The sequence below is a fragment of the Pseudorca crassidens genome, chromosome 1 (assembly GCF_039906515.1).
Source record: "Pseudorca crassidens isolate mPseCra1 chromosome 1, mPseCra1.hap1, whole genome shotgun sequence".
Classification (NCBI taxonomy): Eukaryota; Metazoa; Chordata; class Mammalia; order Artiodactyla; family Delphinidae; genus Pseudorca; species Pseudorca crassidens.
In genome coordinates this window covers 92511844-92529677 of record NC_090296.1, presented here as the reverse complement: position 1 = coordinate 92529677, position 17834 = coordinate 92511844, and the positions used below count along the sequence as shown (strand labels likewise).

At 33.4% G+C, this 17834-nt stretch overlaps 1 protein-coding gene across 2 annotated transcripts in view; it reads left to right on the top strand.

Annotated features, from left to right (window-relative positions):
- The window catches only part of COPS2 (COP9 signalosome subunit 2), a 28473-nt gene that overhangs the window by 8568 nt on the left and 2071 nt on the right, over positions 1–17834 (top strand). The window contains exons 2-12 of one of the 2 annotated variants that reach the window (XM_067746534.1): positions 3202–3315; positions 3987–4064; positions 6432–6557; positions 8484–8573; positions 8693–8770; positions 10669–10843; positions 12179–12357; positions 12470–12522; positions 15413–15510; positions 16701–16783; positions 17302–17360. In XM_067746534.1, the coding sequence (XP_067602635.1) occupies positions 3202–3315; positions 3987–4064; positions 6432–6557; positions 8484–8573; positions 8693–8770; positions 10669–10843; positions 12179–12357; positions 12470–12522; positions 15413–15510; positions 16701–16783; positions 17302–17360 (1133 nt within the window). Of the gene's footprint in view, positions 1–3201; positions 3316–3986; positions 4065–6431; positions 6558–8462; positions 8574–8692; positions 8771–10668; positions 10844–12178; positions 12358–12469; positions 12523–15412; positions 15511–16700; positions 16784–17301; positions 17361–17834 lie in introns of both variants that reach the window. The other variant, XM_067746525.1, reaches the window with a different exon arrangement.

Sequence of the window (17834 nt, the reverse complement as noted above, 5' to 3'; positions counted from 1 at the left end):
AAGTAGAAAGAAAAAGGAATGTCATGTAAAGGTGAGAACAAGTTTGGCAACTTGTGAGGTAAGGCCAGGGTGGCTGCAGCAAAGTGAATGAGGGAGGGCTAGACAGGAGATATGGTTGGGTGCATAATCGAGTCACATTTTGGTGATTTTTGAACTTGATTTTAAGAGCAATGGGAAACCATTTTTGAGAAGAGGAATGAGATAATTTACATTTTATGAAGATTATTCTGGCTGCTTACCCTAAGAAGACTGGAATTTGAAAGTTAAAAAGGAGAATGGGGGGCTTCCCTGGTGGCGCAGTGGTTGAGAGTCCGCCTGCCGATGCAGGGGACATGGGTTCGTGCCCCGGTCCGGGAAGATCCCACATGCCGCGGAGTGGCTGGGCCCGTGAGCCATGGCCGCTGAGCCTGCGCGTCCGGAGCCTGTGCTCCACAACGGGAGAGGCCCGCGTACAGCAAAAAAAAAAAAAAAAAAGAGAATGGGAAGGTTATAGTTGTGGAGAGATGAAAGTGGCGTGGTAGACTAGGGTGGTGGCGGGGCAGGGGGGAGTGGATGGACTTGGGAGTCATGTTCAAGGTAGAATCAGTAAGGACTTTTTATGTTCCAGCGGTATGATTGCTTTTAGTTGTTTAGCTATCTCCCGTTACAGCTTCGTGTCTGCTGTTCTCTTTTCCCCTTTCTTGTTTTGTCCAGCATGCAAACTCCCATTTATCTTTCACAACCTGGCTCAGAAGCCATTACTCTAATAACATGATTTGGTGTATACACTGGCATGTTCATTATTTATTAATTGCTCTTTTAATCAGTTTTACTGTAGTCAAACCTAAATTACAGGGTTAGGAAGTGAATGAGTGATTATGAACTTTACGCACTACTCAGAATTTGATCCCAACTCTAAGAGAAGTGTTCCAGAGGATTTTCATATATTGAGCATAACTGAATTCCTGATACTTAAATTTGTGAGACAGAGTGCCAGTGCTTCACAGGAAGTATCTTTATACAAGGAAATAATTATCCTCCAGAGGGCGCACATTACAAAGCCATTGTGGTCAGCTAAAACTGATTCTATACTAAGATCAAACACCTCCCTCCATCTACTGGTCATAGGAAAAATTCGTCTTGTGTTTACATATTTTTGAGCTTTCTAACACTACACTCATGTGCATTTTTTCTTTCATGTGCCTTTATGAGACAATACAAAATTTCTCATAAGTATCTGCAAAAAAAGTTTACCTGTACTTGGATTTAGAAATAGCTGTTCTTGTCTTTTTCTGTTTACTTTCAGGCACAATTCTGAATTTGGCGTAAACTTGCCCTTTGTGATGACTCGTAGCTGAAGGAAATAATCTTCTCTCTTCCTAAAATAATAGTTTTTACTACACTAATTTATGTATATTTTATAATCCTCATCATTAAATTGAATATCATATCCTGGAACTATTTTAAACTCTTGTTTATACCGCTCCACAAAATAGTGTTACTCCAATTTTTCTTGGTGCTTTATTGTTCCATAACTAGGAACTGAATTTATGTGATGAAAAGTCACATAAAACTATATAACTAAATTTTGTTTTATTTATTTTGATTTGTTACAAGACTAAAGTGTGTTAATATAACTAAACAGCTGTTGAGTAATGTGGAATGCACATAAAGCAAATATTCTTATAAACATATAGTTATATTTAGTAACAGAGTACTCTGCTATATATAGATTACCATCCTCAGTAGTCAGGCCATGTTAGAATAATGAAATTTAGACTTAGGGAGTAGGAAAAGCTAGATTATGGAGTTAAAGGTGAATAGGTAACATTTACATAATAATTAGTATTCACATTGATTTTTCTCAGGCTCTATTATCAACAAAAGGTTAACCACTACAGAACTGAAGATCATAACCAATATTTCTTTACAATTTGCTTTTGTGTTGATTCTGTGGAAATCATAGTTTTGACCTGAAGGAAAGAAATGATTCTACAGTAGTTCAAGACCCCCGGTGTTTGCCTGAAACCAAGGACAGTACTAAACCATATATATGCTGTGTTTCTTCCTATACATGCATACCTGTAATATAGTTTAATTTATAAATTAGGCACAGTAATAGATTAACAAGAATAATAAAATAGAACAATTATAACAATATACTGTAATAAAAGTTGTACGAGTGTGGTCTCTGTCCTTAATTAACTCCTTCAACTTTGCCAGAAATGTGACAATGACTTCTTCATTAGCAGATGTAGCCTCTACAGTAATTTTATATTTTTCAGTCCAAACCTGTTCCTGAAACTAGGCAGCCATCCCTTACTTGCAGCAAATGGCCTGGTGTCACTCGTTTCAGGGAATCCTTTGCTGACATCTTTGTATAGGCTCAATGTTTTCTGGCATAATACATTACCATCGGTCAGAACATGTTTTCTGTTCATGTCCTTCATCCACAAATTTAATGCCTTTTTCATCTTAACTAAGTACTTTTCACACACTGTGGCCATAACTTCTGCAACAGCAAAGCTAGCACAAATTTCTTTTTTCCGTCGCAATTTTGTGGATAGAAGATTCGTTCTTACCATGGATCTTAGCAACCTTAGCATACATTTTTTTTCTTTTCCTTAAGTTGAGAACTTTCACCTTTTCAATTAAAAGAAGCACTTTAGGGCCTCTCTTTGGCATATGTGAATTTCTACCATCACTACTTTTGAGCTTTGGGGCCATTTTTAAGTACAGTAAGGGTAACATGAACACAAGCACTGTGATACCACAATAGTGGATCTGATAACTGAGCCCGCTGTTAAGTGACTCACAGGACAGGTGGGATATGCTGGACAAAGGGATGATTCACATTCAGGGTGGAACAGAGAGAGATGGCAAGAGATGTCTTCGTGCTACTCAGAATGACTCACAATTTAAAACTTACGAATTGTTTATTTCTGGAATTTTCCAGTTTCTATACCTCAACTGATGGAGCAACTGAAACCATAGAAAGTGAAACCACGGATAAGGAGGGACTACTGTACTCTGCTAGCCACTTGATTTGGGGTTTTCCCCTTGTTATTTAACTAATGTTTAAACATCAGTGGGGTTTCACCTATGTAATTGTTTTGTTTTTTATAAATGTGTGGATTTTCTCTTAACATTATTCACATTTTAGCAATGTGTGGGTTTCTTTTCTTTTTTTCCTTCATTTTAATATCTCTTTCTAACACACAGGAATACTCTGAAGATAGTAACTCTGAGCCAAATGTGGATTTGGAAAATCAGTACTATAATTCCAAAGCATTAAAAGAAGACGACCCAAAAGCAGCATTAAGCAGTTTCCAAAAGGTTCATATGTTTTCTGGCTGGTTCTGTGTCTTATATTTTTCTAAATGATGTCTTAAATCAAGTAAATTCCAAGTGATTTTATATCAGTAGTACGTTTGGATACTTAGTGATAATCCTGTAAAATAAGTTTGCATTATGCAACAAAAGCAAATATTTGAAAAGGGCTATCCTTTTGTTTTTTCCAATCAGGTTATCTGTAGATTAGGGCCATTGTCCTGAAAAGCTAGTATGGTTCTGGCAGAAAGAGAATCAACATGCTGGTCAATAGTTACTATCCCTGCAATCCTGTTCCTTTGTCTTTTGGTGACAAATCACACAGGTGTGGTTTCATTATTAAATAGTGTGATTTCTTTCCTATTGATAAACTTTTGGGTTATTCTTACCAGCGGATTTTTCAGAGGAATAAAAAGTACTTCTGGGATTGTATAATCAAGAAGTAGTTCTTATTTAATCTTTTGATGAAGAAACTTCAAAATAAGCTCACTTACCTTAAGTAAGCATTTTAAGGCTGGTTTCTTTTCTTAAGCCTATTAAAAATGACATTGAGAAGTAGAGTTCTTGGGGCAGTGTTTTTCATGCATATAATGTAAAATTAGTTTACAACTTAGATATTGAGTGTCATTAGAAAATAACGGTATTAAATTATACTGGAAGTTTCTTCTTTTTTTTAGGTTTTGGAACTTGAAGGTGAAAAAGGAGAATGGGGATTTAAAGCACTGAAACAAATGATTAAGATTAACTTCAAGTTGGTAAGATTTGTTTCGAGAGGAATTAAACTGTTAATGAAATTCTGTACTTAAAAACCTCATGGCAACAAAATGTCATTATATCTATTTCTCTAAAATAATTCTGTTGATATGTTTCCATATTTAGCCTGCTTTTCATTTGTGACTACAGTAGTACTAAATTTTAAAAATTCTGCATAGGATACAAAGTTTTCTGTTTAAGAAAACTTATCTTTTCGATACATGGGCAGTATTTAGCTGCATTATTAATAGAATGACTTCTCGCTGCCAGGCTAGGTCAATCAGTAGAGCATGAGACTCTTAATAGAGTGACTTTTAAACAAACTATTAGTGTTTATTTTGGAGTTCTGAGGTTGTACTTTTTATTACAAAACGTTCCTCTTCAACTGATTAGGGCCAAAACCTTCATGGCTCCTCTCTTTGTCTCTCACCCCACAAATAATCCATTGGTAAATCCAGGTGGCTTTATATATCTTCAGAATACGTTCAGTATATTTTATAATTTAGAGGGCTATGGAAGCATCAGGTGTCTCAGGGGATGGAGATTTTGATTGAACAATTACGGTGACGTTACGGGCCCATGTTCAACTCCTAAGATTCTGTGATTTGAAATAATACCAAGAGACCCTATAGAAATCTACTATTTTAACATACTATAGCAGTCGTTTAGTTTTTGAGCCCGTTTAAATGTATGCCACCCGTAGGATTTGATTTTACCATTTTACCTTGAGCCAAGATGGGAAGCAAGTGAAAGGAGAGGATTATTTGTATTTTGTGTTATTTTGCCTACCTTCCTTCTCTACCTTTTTTATGCTGTAGTAGCATCTCTGAATAAGTTGTGGTTTACAAGAGTAGTTTCAGCTTCCATCCCTGCCTCCTCATTTTTGAGGTAGATTCAAAGTCGGACTCATGTTTCTGTGTAGTCCTCTTGGGCAGTAAAAAGTTGGAAAGGTTTGTTGTCAGCTGCTCTGTGCATTCACCACTGCAAATAAAAACCAGTAAACCTAATCGTCCCTCAATCTTTAATTACAGTAACATAATTTTTGAAAAATTAGCTTTAAAGTTATTGTGGCATAAGGAAATGAAGTCAAAACTAACTTTTTGCTAAAATCCTATTTCAGTATCAAGATATAATCTCAAAGTTGGGACAGTCATATTTCTGATTTCCATTTTGCTAGGAGATATGTTCTATAACTTGGGTTTTAGTGGCTCATTGAGAGGGTGTTACCTATTATTTACTCCCACGTGGTGTTGGTATACTTGGAAACGAAAGTAGTTTGATGTATATTGCTAAAGCTTTTCTCATTGTTCTATCTGTTTTTTCTCACCTACCCCTACTAGTTTTCTTTTTTGTAATTCACTTGCTTAGAACGTTTCAGGGAGTCTTCTCATGTTTTTCTTTTTTTGTCCTTCATGCTATATACCAAGGCAGAACATAGTCATAAGCAGAAAAATTACAGTGTCATTAATTTATTCTTCACCCTAATAAATTTACATGTTCTGTCATTCAAGAAAAAAAGCATTGTATCTGCCATTGCTCCACTCTGTGATTAAAAGTAGAGTATATTGTTAATCCCAATAAAAAGAGGGATTAACAGCACTTGGAGATTGTGGGGACTGTGGATGCAGGTTATAAGGTTAGACTCATAAGTTGACTTATATGATATGCTCTGAGGGATGATAGACCCTCTGCCAAAATATTTAAGTGCTGGAAATTTCACTAAGTCCTTTATTTCCTCAGATCTTTCATGTTACCTGGAATAACCACAGTAATGCAAATAGTCCTGCAAGGAATAGCAACAGTAGCTACATCTGCTGTTGAGTAGGGCCTTAGGTGGGAGGACTTTTCCCCTTTTTAGGGGTTGGGAGGACTTTTCTTGATAGTGGGATGAGTACCTGGGCTTGAAGAGATTCTTTCACTTCACATTTTAATATAAAAGCCTGCCAATAATAGGGAGAGAAGAAATACATAACTATTGTTAGAGAGCTTCCTGATGAAGGGGTAAATTTTTAGGAAAGAATATTTGAAAAGTAGGACTTATTTCTATCTTTTGGTCTATGAATATTTTAGTAGTTTTTGTGATTTAAATAAATGTGCTTGTTGTGCCATGAGGAACAATATCTGAAATTTGGAAAATCTATAAGTGGTACTTTTTCAAAGCCTAACTTCAAAAATTTGATTCATTTACTGAGTAATCTAGTAATTTCAAATTTAAGCTAAATTTTTTATTTATGTTTCTGTCATACAGTTTCTCTATTATTGAAAAACTATTTTTCAATTAGCTAGTAATATGTACTATAATCTTAATCATGTGTATATATCTTAGTAAATAAATATGTACCTAGTAATGCACTTTTCTTCCCTCACAGACAAACTTTCCAGAAATGATGAACAGATATAAACAACTATTGACCTATATTCGGAGTGCGGTCACAAGAAATTATTCTGAAAAATCCATTAATTCTATTCTTGATTATATCTCCACTTCTAAGCAGGTTAGATTCTGTTTTTCCCTCTTAGTACTTATTAATATGTTTATCATTTATACTACAGGCTTTGTTTTTTTGTTTTTAAGGCCTAGAGGTTTTATTTAAGCAGTTATGCTCGTTTTTATTTTTAGTGTGCTTTAAAAATAATGTGTATTTTATTCTTGATTACAGTACTAATTGTATAATATTAAAAGATTATAACCCTAGCTTAATCTCTTTAAATATCATCTTCAGATACTAACAATCTGCACACAACTTTTGCAGGCTTATATTAGACTCCCATACAGTTACTATCACAGTTCCTTCTAATAAACTTCATCAGCACTTCAGCTAGCCACCCTGAGCTGTTAATACTTAACAGTGAGTCAGGTGGTTTGTGTAGATTTGATTAGATAAAGATCCTTGTGAGGAGAACCTGTACTCATATCGATTAGTAATTGGCATTACTCATTAGGTGTTCAATTCAATAAGTTCTATTACAAAGAATAGGTGGATGTTGGATGATGAAACTACAGTGGGTATGGGGAATGATAGTGCTTTCATTATTCTAGTCTTTGATTATTAAGAAAAGCAATGATTATTTTATTGCTAAGGTAATTTTTAATTGGACTGTTCGTTTATATTCTTTTAAGCAACATAGTCCTAAGTTTCAGCTTTCTTACGCTATGATGTTGGAGCACAAGAAGTATTTTCTATATCACTTAGCATTTCTTAGAACGTTTGATAACTCTTTGTACTCAAAAAATGTTCATCTCAGAATCATCGTCTTTCATTCTGTCTTTTCTGCTAGATGTTGTTTTTATTTCTTGAGGCAGTTTATTTTTACTATTTATATCTAAAATATATGTAATGGAAATAGAGGAAGATAAACTTATGTTCAGAACATTAACACTTAATGGCACTAGTTCTAGAGTTCTTAAATATCAGGGGGCTTTTCTTAAGTGGAAAAATATTTTCTGAGTTTTACAAACAAGTGTTATCAAAACAGTTTTTTGTACATTATTCATAAATGGTATGCCAGATATTGGGGGGGAATTAAGTAATTTAAAACTTTAAGATTGTGTGTTGCTTCATGCTATTATATGTAAGCTTTTTGTCTTTTTGAAAGTAAGTATAGATATTGGTTGGGCAACACTTGACTTACTGTGCCATCGGCAGTCGTGAATAAATAGGCAACCTTTTCTGAAAGTATCAAGCTTTCCTGTTCTCATGGCCCTCTTACCTCTTGATCCTGTTAAGTAGAGACCTAGAGAATCAGGTATTCAAACAAAGGTAGAGCCAGAAGCGGGGGGAGGGGGACAGAGGGGCTTATCATAATGCAAAACAAACAGCAATTTCCATTAAAAAAGTCAGACTTATGAACTGATGGTGTTAGACTCAGCTAAAATTGTGCTAGACTTTTCCCTCCGCTCAACTCCAACAGTTTACCAGTAACTTAAAAGCTTGTAGTCCAGTTAATTGATTAGTGACATTTATAGAAGAATTTTTAAGGGAAGAGGCTTATTCTTTGTTTCTTTAACAACTTAGTGTTTGCCATATAGTAGGCACCAAATAAGAGTTGAGTGCATAAGATATACACTATTAATAATAAACAGCACAACTAGTTCTATGTGCATGTCATTTACTTTGCTAATATAGAACAAGTTATTAGATTGAAAAGGACAAACCTGTACTACTAGAGCATTAGACATTTTCTGGGTTTTATTTTTTTTAACGCATAAAAACACATCTTGGCACTTTTTGTAAATTTGGTCTGTACTTTGCTAAAGTTTTGTTAATTTTGTGGACTGTCACAGACATTCAATAAGATACAGATAGTGTATCTTATGTATATTAAAGTTCAAAGATGCACTTTTAGTTTGCTCAAATTAACTTTATTAACAGGTACAAATTTGCTGTTTACAATTATAGAATTCTGATTTTTTATGTCAGATGGATTTACTGCAGGAATTCTATGAAACAACACTGGAAGCTTTGAAAGATGCTAAGAATGACAGACTGTGGTTTAAGACAAATACAAAGGTAACAATTATAATTACATTTTTTTTCTTTTGAAGAGTGGGCGGGTATCCTTGATGAACTCTATAAAGATGCACCTTCTGTTGAAATCTTTTAATTTTAATAAGTTTATTTTTTTACAGCTGGGGAAATTATATTTAGAACGAGAGGAATATGGAAAGCTTCAAAAAATTTTACGCCAGTTACATCAGTCCTGCCAGGTAGCATTCTTTTATTTTTTCTTAATATTTCTTCATAATAAAAAAGCATAAGAAAAAATTGTATTTGAAACATTGTTTAGGGATGTTTTTGTTCAAGCATCATTGCAGAAATAAAATTTGGAAAATAAGTTACCAGAAAGCTAATTTTCTCTGAGAATTACATTTCTTCCTCCTAGTCCTAATTTCAATCCTTATTTTTGTAGAATGAGGCATAAGTATCAATAAATGAACAGACCAGTCATTAATACTAAGAATAAGGCTTTCATATTTAATTATGTACCCTATGAAAATTGGAAAGGATATTATAGACATACATCATAAAGATATTTTATATTCTAGTTTTCATGTATGAATCCTCTGTAACACCACTGTCCCATAGAACTTCATGTGATGTTAGAAACATTCTGTATCTGTGCTCTCCAATATGGTAGCATCAGATACATGTCATCAAGCACTTGAAACGTGACTAGTGAGATGAAGGTACTGAGTTTTTAATTTAATTTAAATTTGGATAACCATGTGGTCTGGACAGTACACCTGTATAACTTTCTAAATGTGAGCTGTAATTTTGTATTTCCTTTTTTGTCTTGATCAATAAGTTACTTGATATTAGTTTAAATATTATGTAGAAATACTGTTTTAAATATTTCTTTGCTCTTTCAATGCCATGTACTCTTATTTTAATTATATGTGTTATTTCTGTGAATGGGTAAAAAGTTAATCAGAAAAGTGTTCTAAATCATCTGCAGATATTTTCATTTAATAACTTTACCTTTTTTTAGTTTTTAAAAACAGGAAAATGTTTTATATTTCATAATAGGTTTGGTTTATAAGGCAGATCAGTCATTTATGGATTGTTTCTTATCTATACATTCTTAAGGGAATCTGATACATAACCAGCTGTGTGTTCACTTCCACATGAAATGAAAATGGTTGAGAAGGCATTTCTAATTTTAAAAAGTCTTACAAATATATACATAAGGAGTATGAAAAAGCCCTCTGGAGAAGTTTTTGCTTGGTTTATTTCAGAACATAAGGAAAATGCCATCTGGATTGTAAATAACATTAAAGCATAGAGAGATGCATAATAATCTGAACGTACAGGTTGTCTTACATATCATATTTTTTGGTCTGGTTGTGACTCAGTGAAAAACAAATAAAGGGAAGTTTTAAGTTGGAAGACTAAATAAATAATAAATTTTGGCTTTGTGTATGTCAGTGCTTGATGTTATGATTATCTGACTGTTGACCATATTCTGTTTTTCGTGGCCTGTGTTTTGTGGGCTGTTGGTCATCTTTCAAAGTGGAACTCAAATCTCCCCACCTTTGTTATTCCCTTGACATCCCCCAAGAGAATTAGTCCTTTCTCTTCCATTCTTGGCATTTGGTTCATACTTAACTAGAGTTATTATCATTTATATTATAATTTATCTGTTGACAGATTGGTCTTCTAGATTATGAACTTTTTGAGATCAGGGACATTGGCTTATTTAAATTTGTATTTCCCCAAGGTAGTCCCAGTACCTGGCTCTAGGAAGGCTCTTGAGAAGTGCTTTTGATTGAATCAGTGGATCTAAAGTAGTTGTGAAGATTTGGAGAAGACCATTCATAATCTCCTAGCTAAAACAAAACATTGCAACTTTTATACATAAAAAAATACCTCTGGCCACTTTTTTCCTATTGAATGACTAGAAAATACAAAAATGACTAGAAAATGGGTTCCTTTTTGGCCATTGAAGGTCATGTTCTTAGTAATCTAGGTCCCAACTGAAATTTGTTATGCATTTTCCCACAGAATTAGTATTATAAGTGTAAGGTTCTCAGGGTAACTCAAGTAAAAATCACTAGGTTGACTCTGAATTCTGTCTTGACTAAATGTTCATTATTTGCTTTCCTAGACTGATGATGGAGAAGATGACCTGAAAAAAGGCACACAGTTATTAGAAATATATGCTTTGGAAATTCAAATGTACACGGCACAGAAAAATAACAAAAAACTTAAAGCACTCTATGAACAGTCACTTCACATCAAGTCTGCCATCCCTCATCCACTGATCATGGGAGTCATCAGAGGCAAGTTTGGTTTGGAAAGGGTGGGCAGTTGTCATGGGAAGATATCAAGGTGTCCTTACATATGATTGAATGACTCTGAAGGTTGTTTGTTTTAGTGAAAATAAAAGGCAAAGTAGTGAAGTCAAAGAAATGATCTAGTCTTAGAAGGGAATTAGGATGAATCTTTGTCTTTGTAAAATTTACATCAGTAAAGATATTATTAATAAAAAATTCACCATCAGAAGTTCTATTGTTGAATTGTAATGATATATATATAATTACTTTCTTTTTTAATTATTTATTTTTTATTGAAGTATAGTTAATTTACAATGTGTTAATTTCTGCTATACAGCAAAGTGACTCAGTTATACATATATATACATTCTTTTTTATATTCTTTTCCTTTATGATTTATCACAGGATATTGAATATAGTGTGCTGTGCTGTACAATAGGACCTTGTTATTTATCCATTCTATATGTAATAGTTTTCTATTAACCCCAAACTTCCGGTCCATTCCTCCTTCCCCTCCCCCTTGGCAACCACAAGTCTGTTCTCTATGTCTGTGAGTCTGTTTCTGTTCTGTAGATATGTTCATTTGTGGCTTTATTTTATATGAGTGATATCATATGGGATTTGTCTTTCTCTTTCTGACTTACTTCACTTAGTATGATAATCTCTAGTTGCATCCATGTTGCTGCAAATGGCATTATTTCGTTCTTTTTTATGGCCAGGTAGTATTCCATTGTGTATATGTACCACATCTTCTTTATCCATTCATCTGTCGATGAACATTTAAGTTGTTTCCATGTCTTGGCTACTGTGAGCTCTGTGAACATAGGGATACATGTATCTTTTTGAATTATAAGTTTCTCTGGATATATGCCCAGGAGTGGGAATGCTGGATCATATGGTAATTCTGTTTTTAGTTTTCTGAGGAACCTCCATACTGTTTTCCATAGTGACTGCACCAATTTAACATTCCCACCAACAGTGTAGGAGGGTTCTTCCCTTTCCTCCACACCCTCTCCAGCATTTGCTATTTGTAGACTTTTTAATGATGGCCATTCTGATTGGTGTGAGGTGGTAGCTCATTGTAGTTTTGATAAAATTACTTTCTACTTCAACTGAGAATAAAGATTTGCAAATGCTTGTTTGGCTGATGTTTAATGAAGAGCTTGCTTTTAAGAATTAAAGTATGTGCCCTTTACACACTACAGGAGCTAGTAGTCTTCAAGATATAGAATTAAAAGACTGGAAGCACTGAAATAGTTTTCATTTGATTTTTATAAAGTGTTCAATCTTGTTATTACAGAACTGAAAATGTCCTCTTTTCTCCTATTTTATTCTTTACAGAATGTGGTGGTAAAATGCACTTGAGAGAAGGTGAATTTGAAAAGGCACACACTGATTTTTTTGAAGCCTTCAAGAATTATGATGAATCGGGAAGTCCAAGACGAACCACTTGCTTAAAATATTTGGTCTTAGCAAATATGCTAATGAAATCGGGAATAAATCCATTTGACTCACAGGAGGTATGTTTGTGCTCTAATTCTTCATTTCTATCAGCTATCTCTTGTGAAAATAAATGTATTCTTTCTTTGTACATACACAATTAATTCTTCTTCTTTTTTTTTAACTGTTTAGGCCAAACCTTACAAAAATGATCCAGAAATTCTAGCAATGACGAATTTAGTAAGGTAAGCTTTAATATTTCACTTAAGGTAAATTACCTTAAAGCAGTGAATAAATAGGAGAGAGGAGAGAACTTTTCAGAATTCAGTTAATACTCAATGTTTGCTCTCTTGTATTTTGGCTTGAAGTATACCAAAGTTGATGAAATTTTTGAAGTCATTTATTTTACTGTTTCTGTTAGTCACGAGATTTTATAAGTATTCATTATCTGTATGAGTGTGTGCACACACTGTTTTTCAGTAGAAAGCTGTAGAGGTTTTAGAACAATTTCACAATGTTACAGTTTCTACCTGCCTTAATCCAAAATGAAATTATGAATTGGTCTACATTAGTCAAGAATTTTCAGTAAGACAGTTTCTTTACTTGTATATTTTCTTAATTGACAAGATTAAAAATCACTTTAAATAAATTTGCCTCAGCTAATTTTCTGATGTAAGGAGCAGCAGAGGTGTCATACTGGTAAGAAATCTAAGGATTTATTATTGCCTTTTGTGGAGAAACATATGACTAATTATAGCTAATGACTAAAAAACCTGCCATAATCAATTAATATTAAACAAAATTAAAGAAAATGAAACCAAGCAAAGAGCCTAGAAAAGACCTGTTTTTGTAAAAGAAATCAATGAGCAAGAAAAATTTTCCTCTGGCCCAGGAATAGATGGAGCCTAGGCTTTAATGGGCTTTCTTTATAGAAAACCAAGGAACTTACTAGGTTTCAAGTCCATTGTTTAGATTGTACGGCTGAGTACCAAGATAGGAAGAATGTAGTTAGGGACATGATGCAAGGTTGGGTTTTTTTGTTTGTTTTCAGATACTTTTAGGTAATTTAGATGACCAGGCATTGTCTTAATAGTCTTTTTTTTAATTTAAAAAAGTACTGTTAGACTATAAATTATGAGTCACCTACATATAAATTTTATATACTTGGAGAGAATAGCTTATTTCATAATACTGTTTAAGCTTCTATGTAAAATGTCCTCATTTACTTTGTTTTTATTTGGCTATGACTTTTACAAGTTACTAGGCTTTTTGTTTGTTTGAAACCTTAATTTTAGCTGTAAAAAATAAGAAAGATTTTATTTTAAGGGGACTACGAATGGTTAGGGGATAAAAAACCTAAACTGGGCTTCCCTGGTGGCGCGGTGGTTGAGAGTCCGCCTGCCGATGCAGGAGACACAGGTTCGTGCCCCGGTCCGGGAAGATCCCACATGCCGCGGAGCGGCTGGGCCCATGAGCCATGGTCGCTGAGCCTGCGCGTCCAGAGCCTGTGCTCCGCAACGGGAGACGCCCCGCAACAGTGAGAGGCCCACGTACCGCAAAAAAAAAAAAACCTAAACTGCAACATTAAAAAATCAGTTTCTTTTTTATTGTTTACTTCTTTAGTTTATCTTAATATATATTTGTTGAATTAAGTTGATTTTAGTTATGAAAGGAGGCTTCTCCATCTTTATTTCAAATAGTTTATTCTACCTACATTTGGCCACATTAAGAGATTATCTGTTTATAGAGGTTAGCTACATAATACTTTTAAAAAATGTTTATTAAGTTATATTGCTAAGCAACAGTTTAACTTTTAAAACTCTTAAAGAAATATTGAGGGAAAGTTTTGCCCTGGACATTAATATTTTGTTCAAATTAAATTGGTTAAATGCATTAAATGGATTAAAGTACTGATTTATCAGACCTTTAAAAAGTAATGGCTATATTTGTATATTATGTCTTACAATTTACTCTAGTGAAGCCTCTGTATTGGAACTCTAAAACTTATTTTAATGATAAATTTTGAAAGAAGTGGCCTGTGGTGTCCCACATTTTGTGTAAGATTTTTTTTTTTTAAGCCACTTAAATAGTGGAAGAATGTCTTTTGGTTAAAATATATGTGTGTGCAAGTGTTTTCACTATTTGAATATATCCTCCTATAGTATTATATATTACAATAATATATTTGGGGTAGGTAAGAAAAGTAATGCTTCCTAATTTTATCTTCCTAGTCAGTTGCCAGCAGACTAGAGGAAAATAATTCCTGTTGAAGCACTTGAATCACCTGTCCCTAACATGAAGTTACATTGCGACCCAACAGATGGAAGCACAGCAGAGGGCGTGCAGAATGGCTGATGATATGTCTTACATATAAAGCAGACAGTGGTGCCATATCCAGAAGGTTGGCTTCTTCCTTCTCAGCACCTTTAGCAAAATCCCCATAGTGCCTCCGAGAGTAGATAGTAGACGTCTCAGAGAATCATGAATGTAAATCAGCCTTTGGCCTTCTGCAGCAGTGTCCATCACTCTCTACTTTGTGTGTGTATCCCATTTGGCACTAATTATCTGCCACCAATGTTTCTGCTGTATAGCTCAGTGGAATTCTAAGGCTAGAGAGAATTGAGAATCAAATGTTCCCTTTAAGAAGTTTTGGCAGTTGCTGGTACCTTTCTAGAAGATAAAAATTAGGAAGCTGCATTTCTGAATAACCTTCAGGGAGGATATACTGTCTTATATCCAAACTCCTCCATACAGTAGTATGCATGAAACCTGGTTTCTTAGGGATTAAACGCACAATTTAAGTTAAAAGCATCAAGCATTAAACAGTTACTAAACTGTTGTCAATTCTTAATACCAAGATTTAGGGAAGATTTTAATTAGCTATGTATAAATATAATATTATAACCCCAGAAGATATAATTTATCTTTCCTTTATAAAACCAAAAGCATTAAAAAGGAAATTCATTTTATTTTCAGAAGGATACATGTGTGTTTAATTCCAATTTCCATGACAGAAACTATAATATAATTTAGATTTTTGCATATAAAAATTGAGAAATAGGCTCTTTGGTTTATCTGATTTAATATATGACTTCTTCATGTTTGACAAAATTTATGCTTTTCTTTTTCTCTTAGTGCCTATCAGAATAATGACATCACTGAATTTGAAAAGATTCTAAAAACAAATCACAGCAACATCATGGATGATCCTTTCATAAGGGAACACATTGAAGGTATATTCTTTCTGCTGAAATTGTTACTTTCTTTGTCACTGTCAAACAGTACTTCTTAATGGAGCTACATGGAATTAAGCTGTTTTTCTTCTGTTTATTGCAAAATATAGAAATGTTTCTAAATGCTGTCATGGAGTGGAATATTCCTTAAAATTATAAAGCTGTTTTAAAGAAATCACTAGCCAATTTCATTTATTAATGTAATCAATTTCTTATATGATGTCCATTTCATTTAAGGTGGCTGTCCCTTTTACCTTCTTATTCTAATTTAGATATTGTTGCATGTTTATTACTGATGTTGAAGTTCAAAGTTAATTTTTAGGATTTATTTTTGACAACAAAAGTTTTGAAAACAGCCTGCTGTTGATAATGCTGAGATGCACTTACTTTGAAAAGGTAGGCTAACACTGTACCAACAAATGTATGAGATTTTTAATAAGTTCTGATTAACAAAGATAAAAGTCGTCTCTTTGTTCTGGAACCGCTTATACCTCCAGTGTTCCTACCTGTTATGGAGCTATTTGAGGGTTTTTAATAACCATTTGGGACAACTTATTCAAATACTTGAATTCCAGATGCATTAAGAAAATCCAAAGATCAGAAGCAATGTTCTTTTGTTCCTCACCTTCCTTTCTCTTTCATTCAGCAGATATTTTTAAAGTTCTTATTTGAACTTAGAACGATACTATATTTTGTGGCGTAGAAAAATATAGAAGTCTTGTGCATGAACTTCTATCTATTTTTTTTAAAGGACACTTACATGAAGAACTAGGGACAATTGTAAAATCATTGTATAAAATGTACTACTCTAGGTTTTGAAAGAGCATAAAATAAGGAACTTGCGGGTACAAATTAGAGCTTCTTGAAAGAGGAAACTGTAGAGGAAATGATGAGCAGTGAAGTATTATTGAGAAGGCAAGAGGATATTTTAAGTAGTATCACAACGTGAGCAAAATCAGGGAGGTGGGAACAAGAAAAAATTATGTGAAAGACAACCTTTAATCATACTATGCATCTGTTGAACCCAGATGTTTTTAGATACAAATACCTTATGTTCTTGTTAGGAAGAAAGATGTATTTTGAGAAGATAAATGATATAGTTAATTAATATAATTTAGAAGTACATAGTGATTCATAAAGCTATACAAACTAGTAAATACAATTGTGTTATTTTAACTTTTTTCTTTCAGAGCTTTTGCGAAACATCAGAACACAAGTGCTTATAAAATTAATTAAGCCTTACACAAGAATACATATTCCTTTTATTTCTAAGGTACTTTTATTCATTGATTTTAATATTTATAATTTGTAGTTATAAATGCAGTATACCTATCTTCTATTTAAAAGAGTGATTCTTGTTAACATTTTGTAATACTACCTTTTTAAAATACAGCATAACTTAAGGTTTTTCCTTTTAGTGTGAATTTTTCTGTTTTCCTGGCATAAATTGAGTTAAAAGAAAAGAGAAATAAGGAATCATTATATTTCATTTTAAAGATTCCTTCAGCCTCAGAGAAAATTGTAGGAGAGAAAGTGGCTAAAATATATAATGAATGTATGGCTAAGCCCAACCACAATAAAATTATAGCAGGGGTATACTTTTAAAGTTAACAAGTTGGATTTTATCAGACCTGTGTTCTCGGAAGTATTTTGAACAGATAATGAAATTTGCTTTAAATTTTCTTTTTTAAGTGGTAGAAATGAATTTAAAATATTTAAGAATAATTATATAAAATCATAAAGTCTTTCAAAAAGTTAATTGGTAGAATTATAATGAGTCTCTTGTCTTAGGAGTTAAACATAGATGTAGCTGATGTGGAGAGCTTGCTGGTGCAGTGCATATTGGATAAGTAAGTACTTGACTGTTTTGTACCACAAAATGTTTAGGACATAAGTTTGAATAATGATGGCAGTGGTAACAGTTGAATTCTTGATTTTTCATAAAACTCTCTGGCTGTGGTTTTCTATTAAACGAGATATATGTGTGTGATGGCTTTTTATAAATGAATGATCCTGTTAAGCACATGATCTTTGAAAAAGTTCTAAAAGACTTTTCAAAAGGTTTCTCTTTCAGTATATGACCCATATACAGCTAGAGAATTATTTAATGGATAGTATTATTTTGTTTTTAAAGTTTAAGGTATGATATATAATAGTTTGGAAATTGTATCTTTCTTAAATGCAGTATGTTATTTAAAGCTTCACATATTACATTTGCTCTTGATTAATTGGGTAAGTATATATGCCTGTTGGTTCTTTCAATGAAATTGGTGAAAGGTAGCTGAAATCTGGTTTCTGTCTGAAGTTTGAATAAGGTAGTGAAT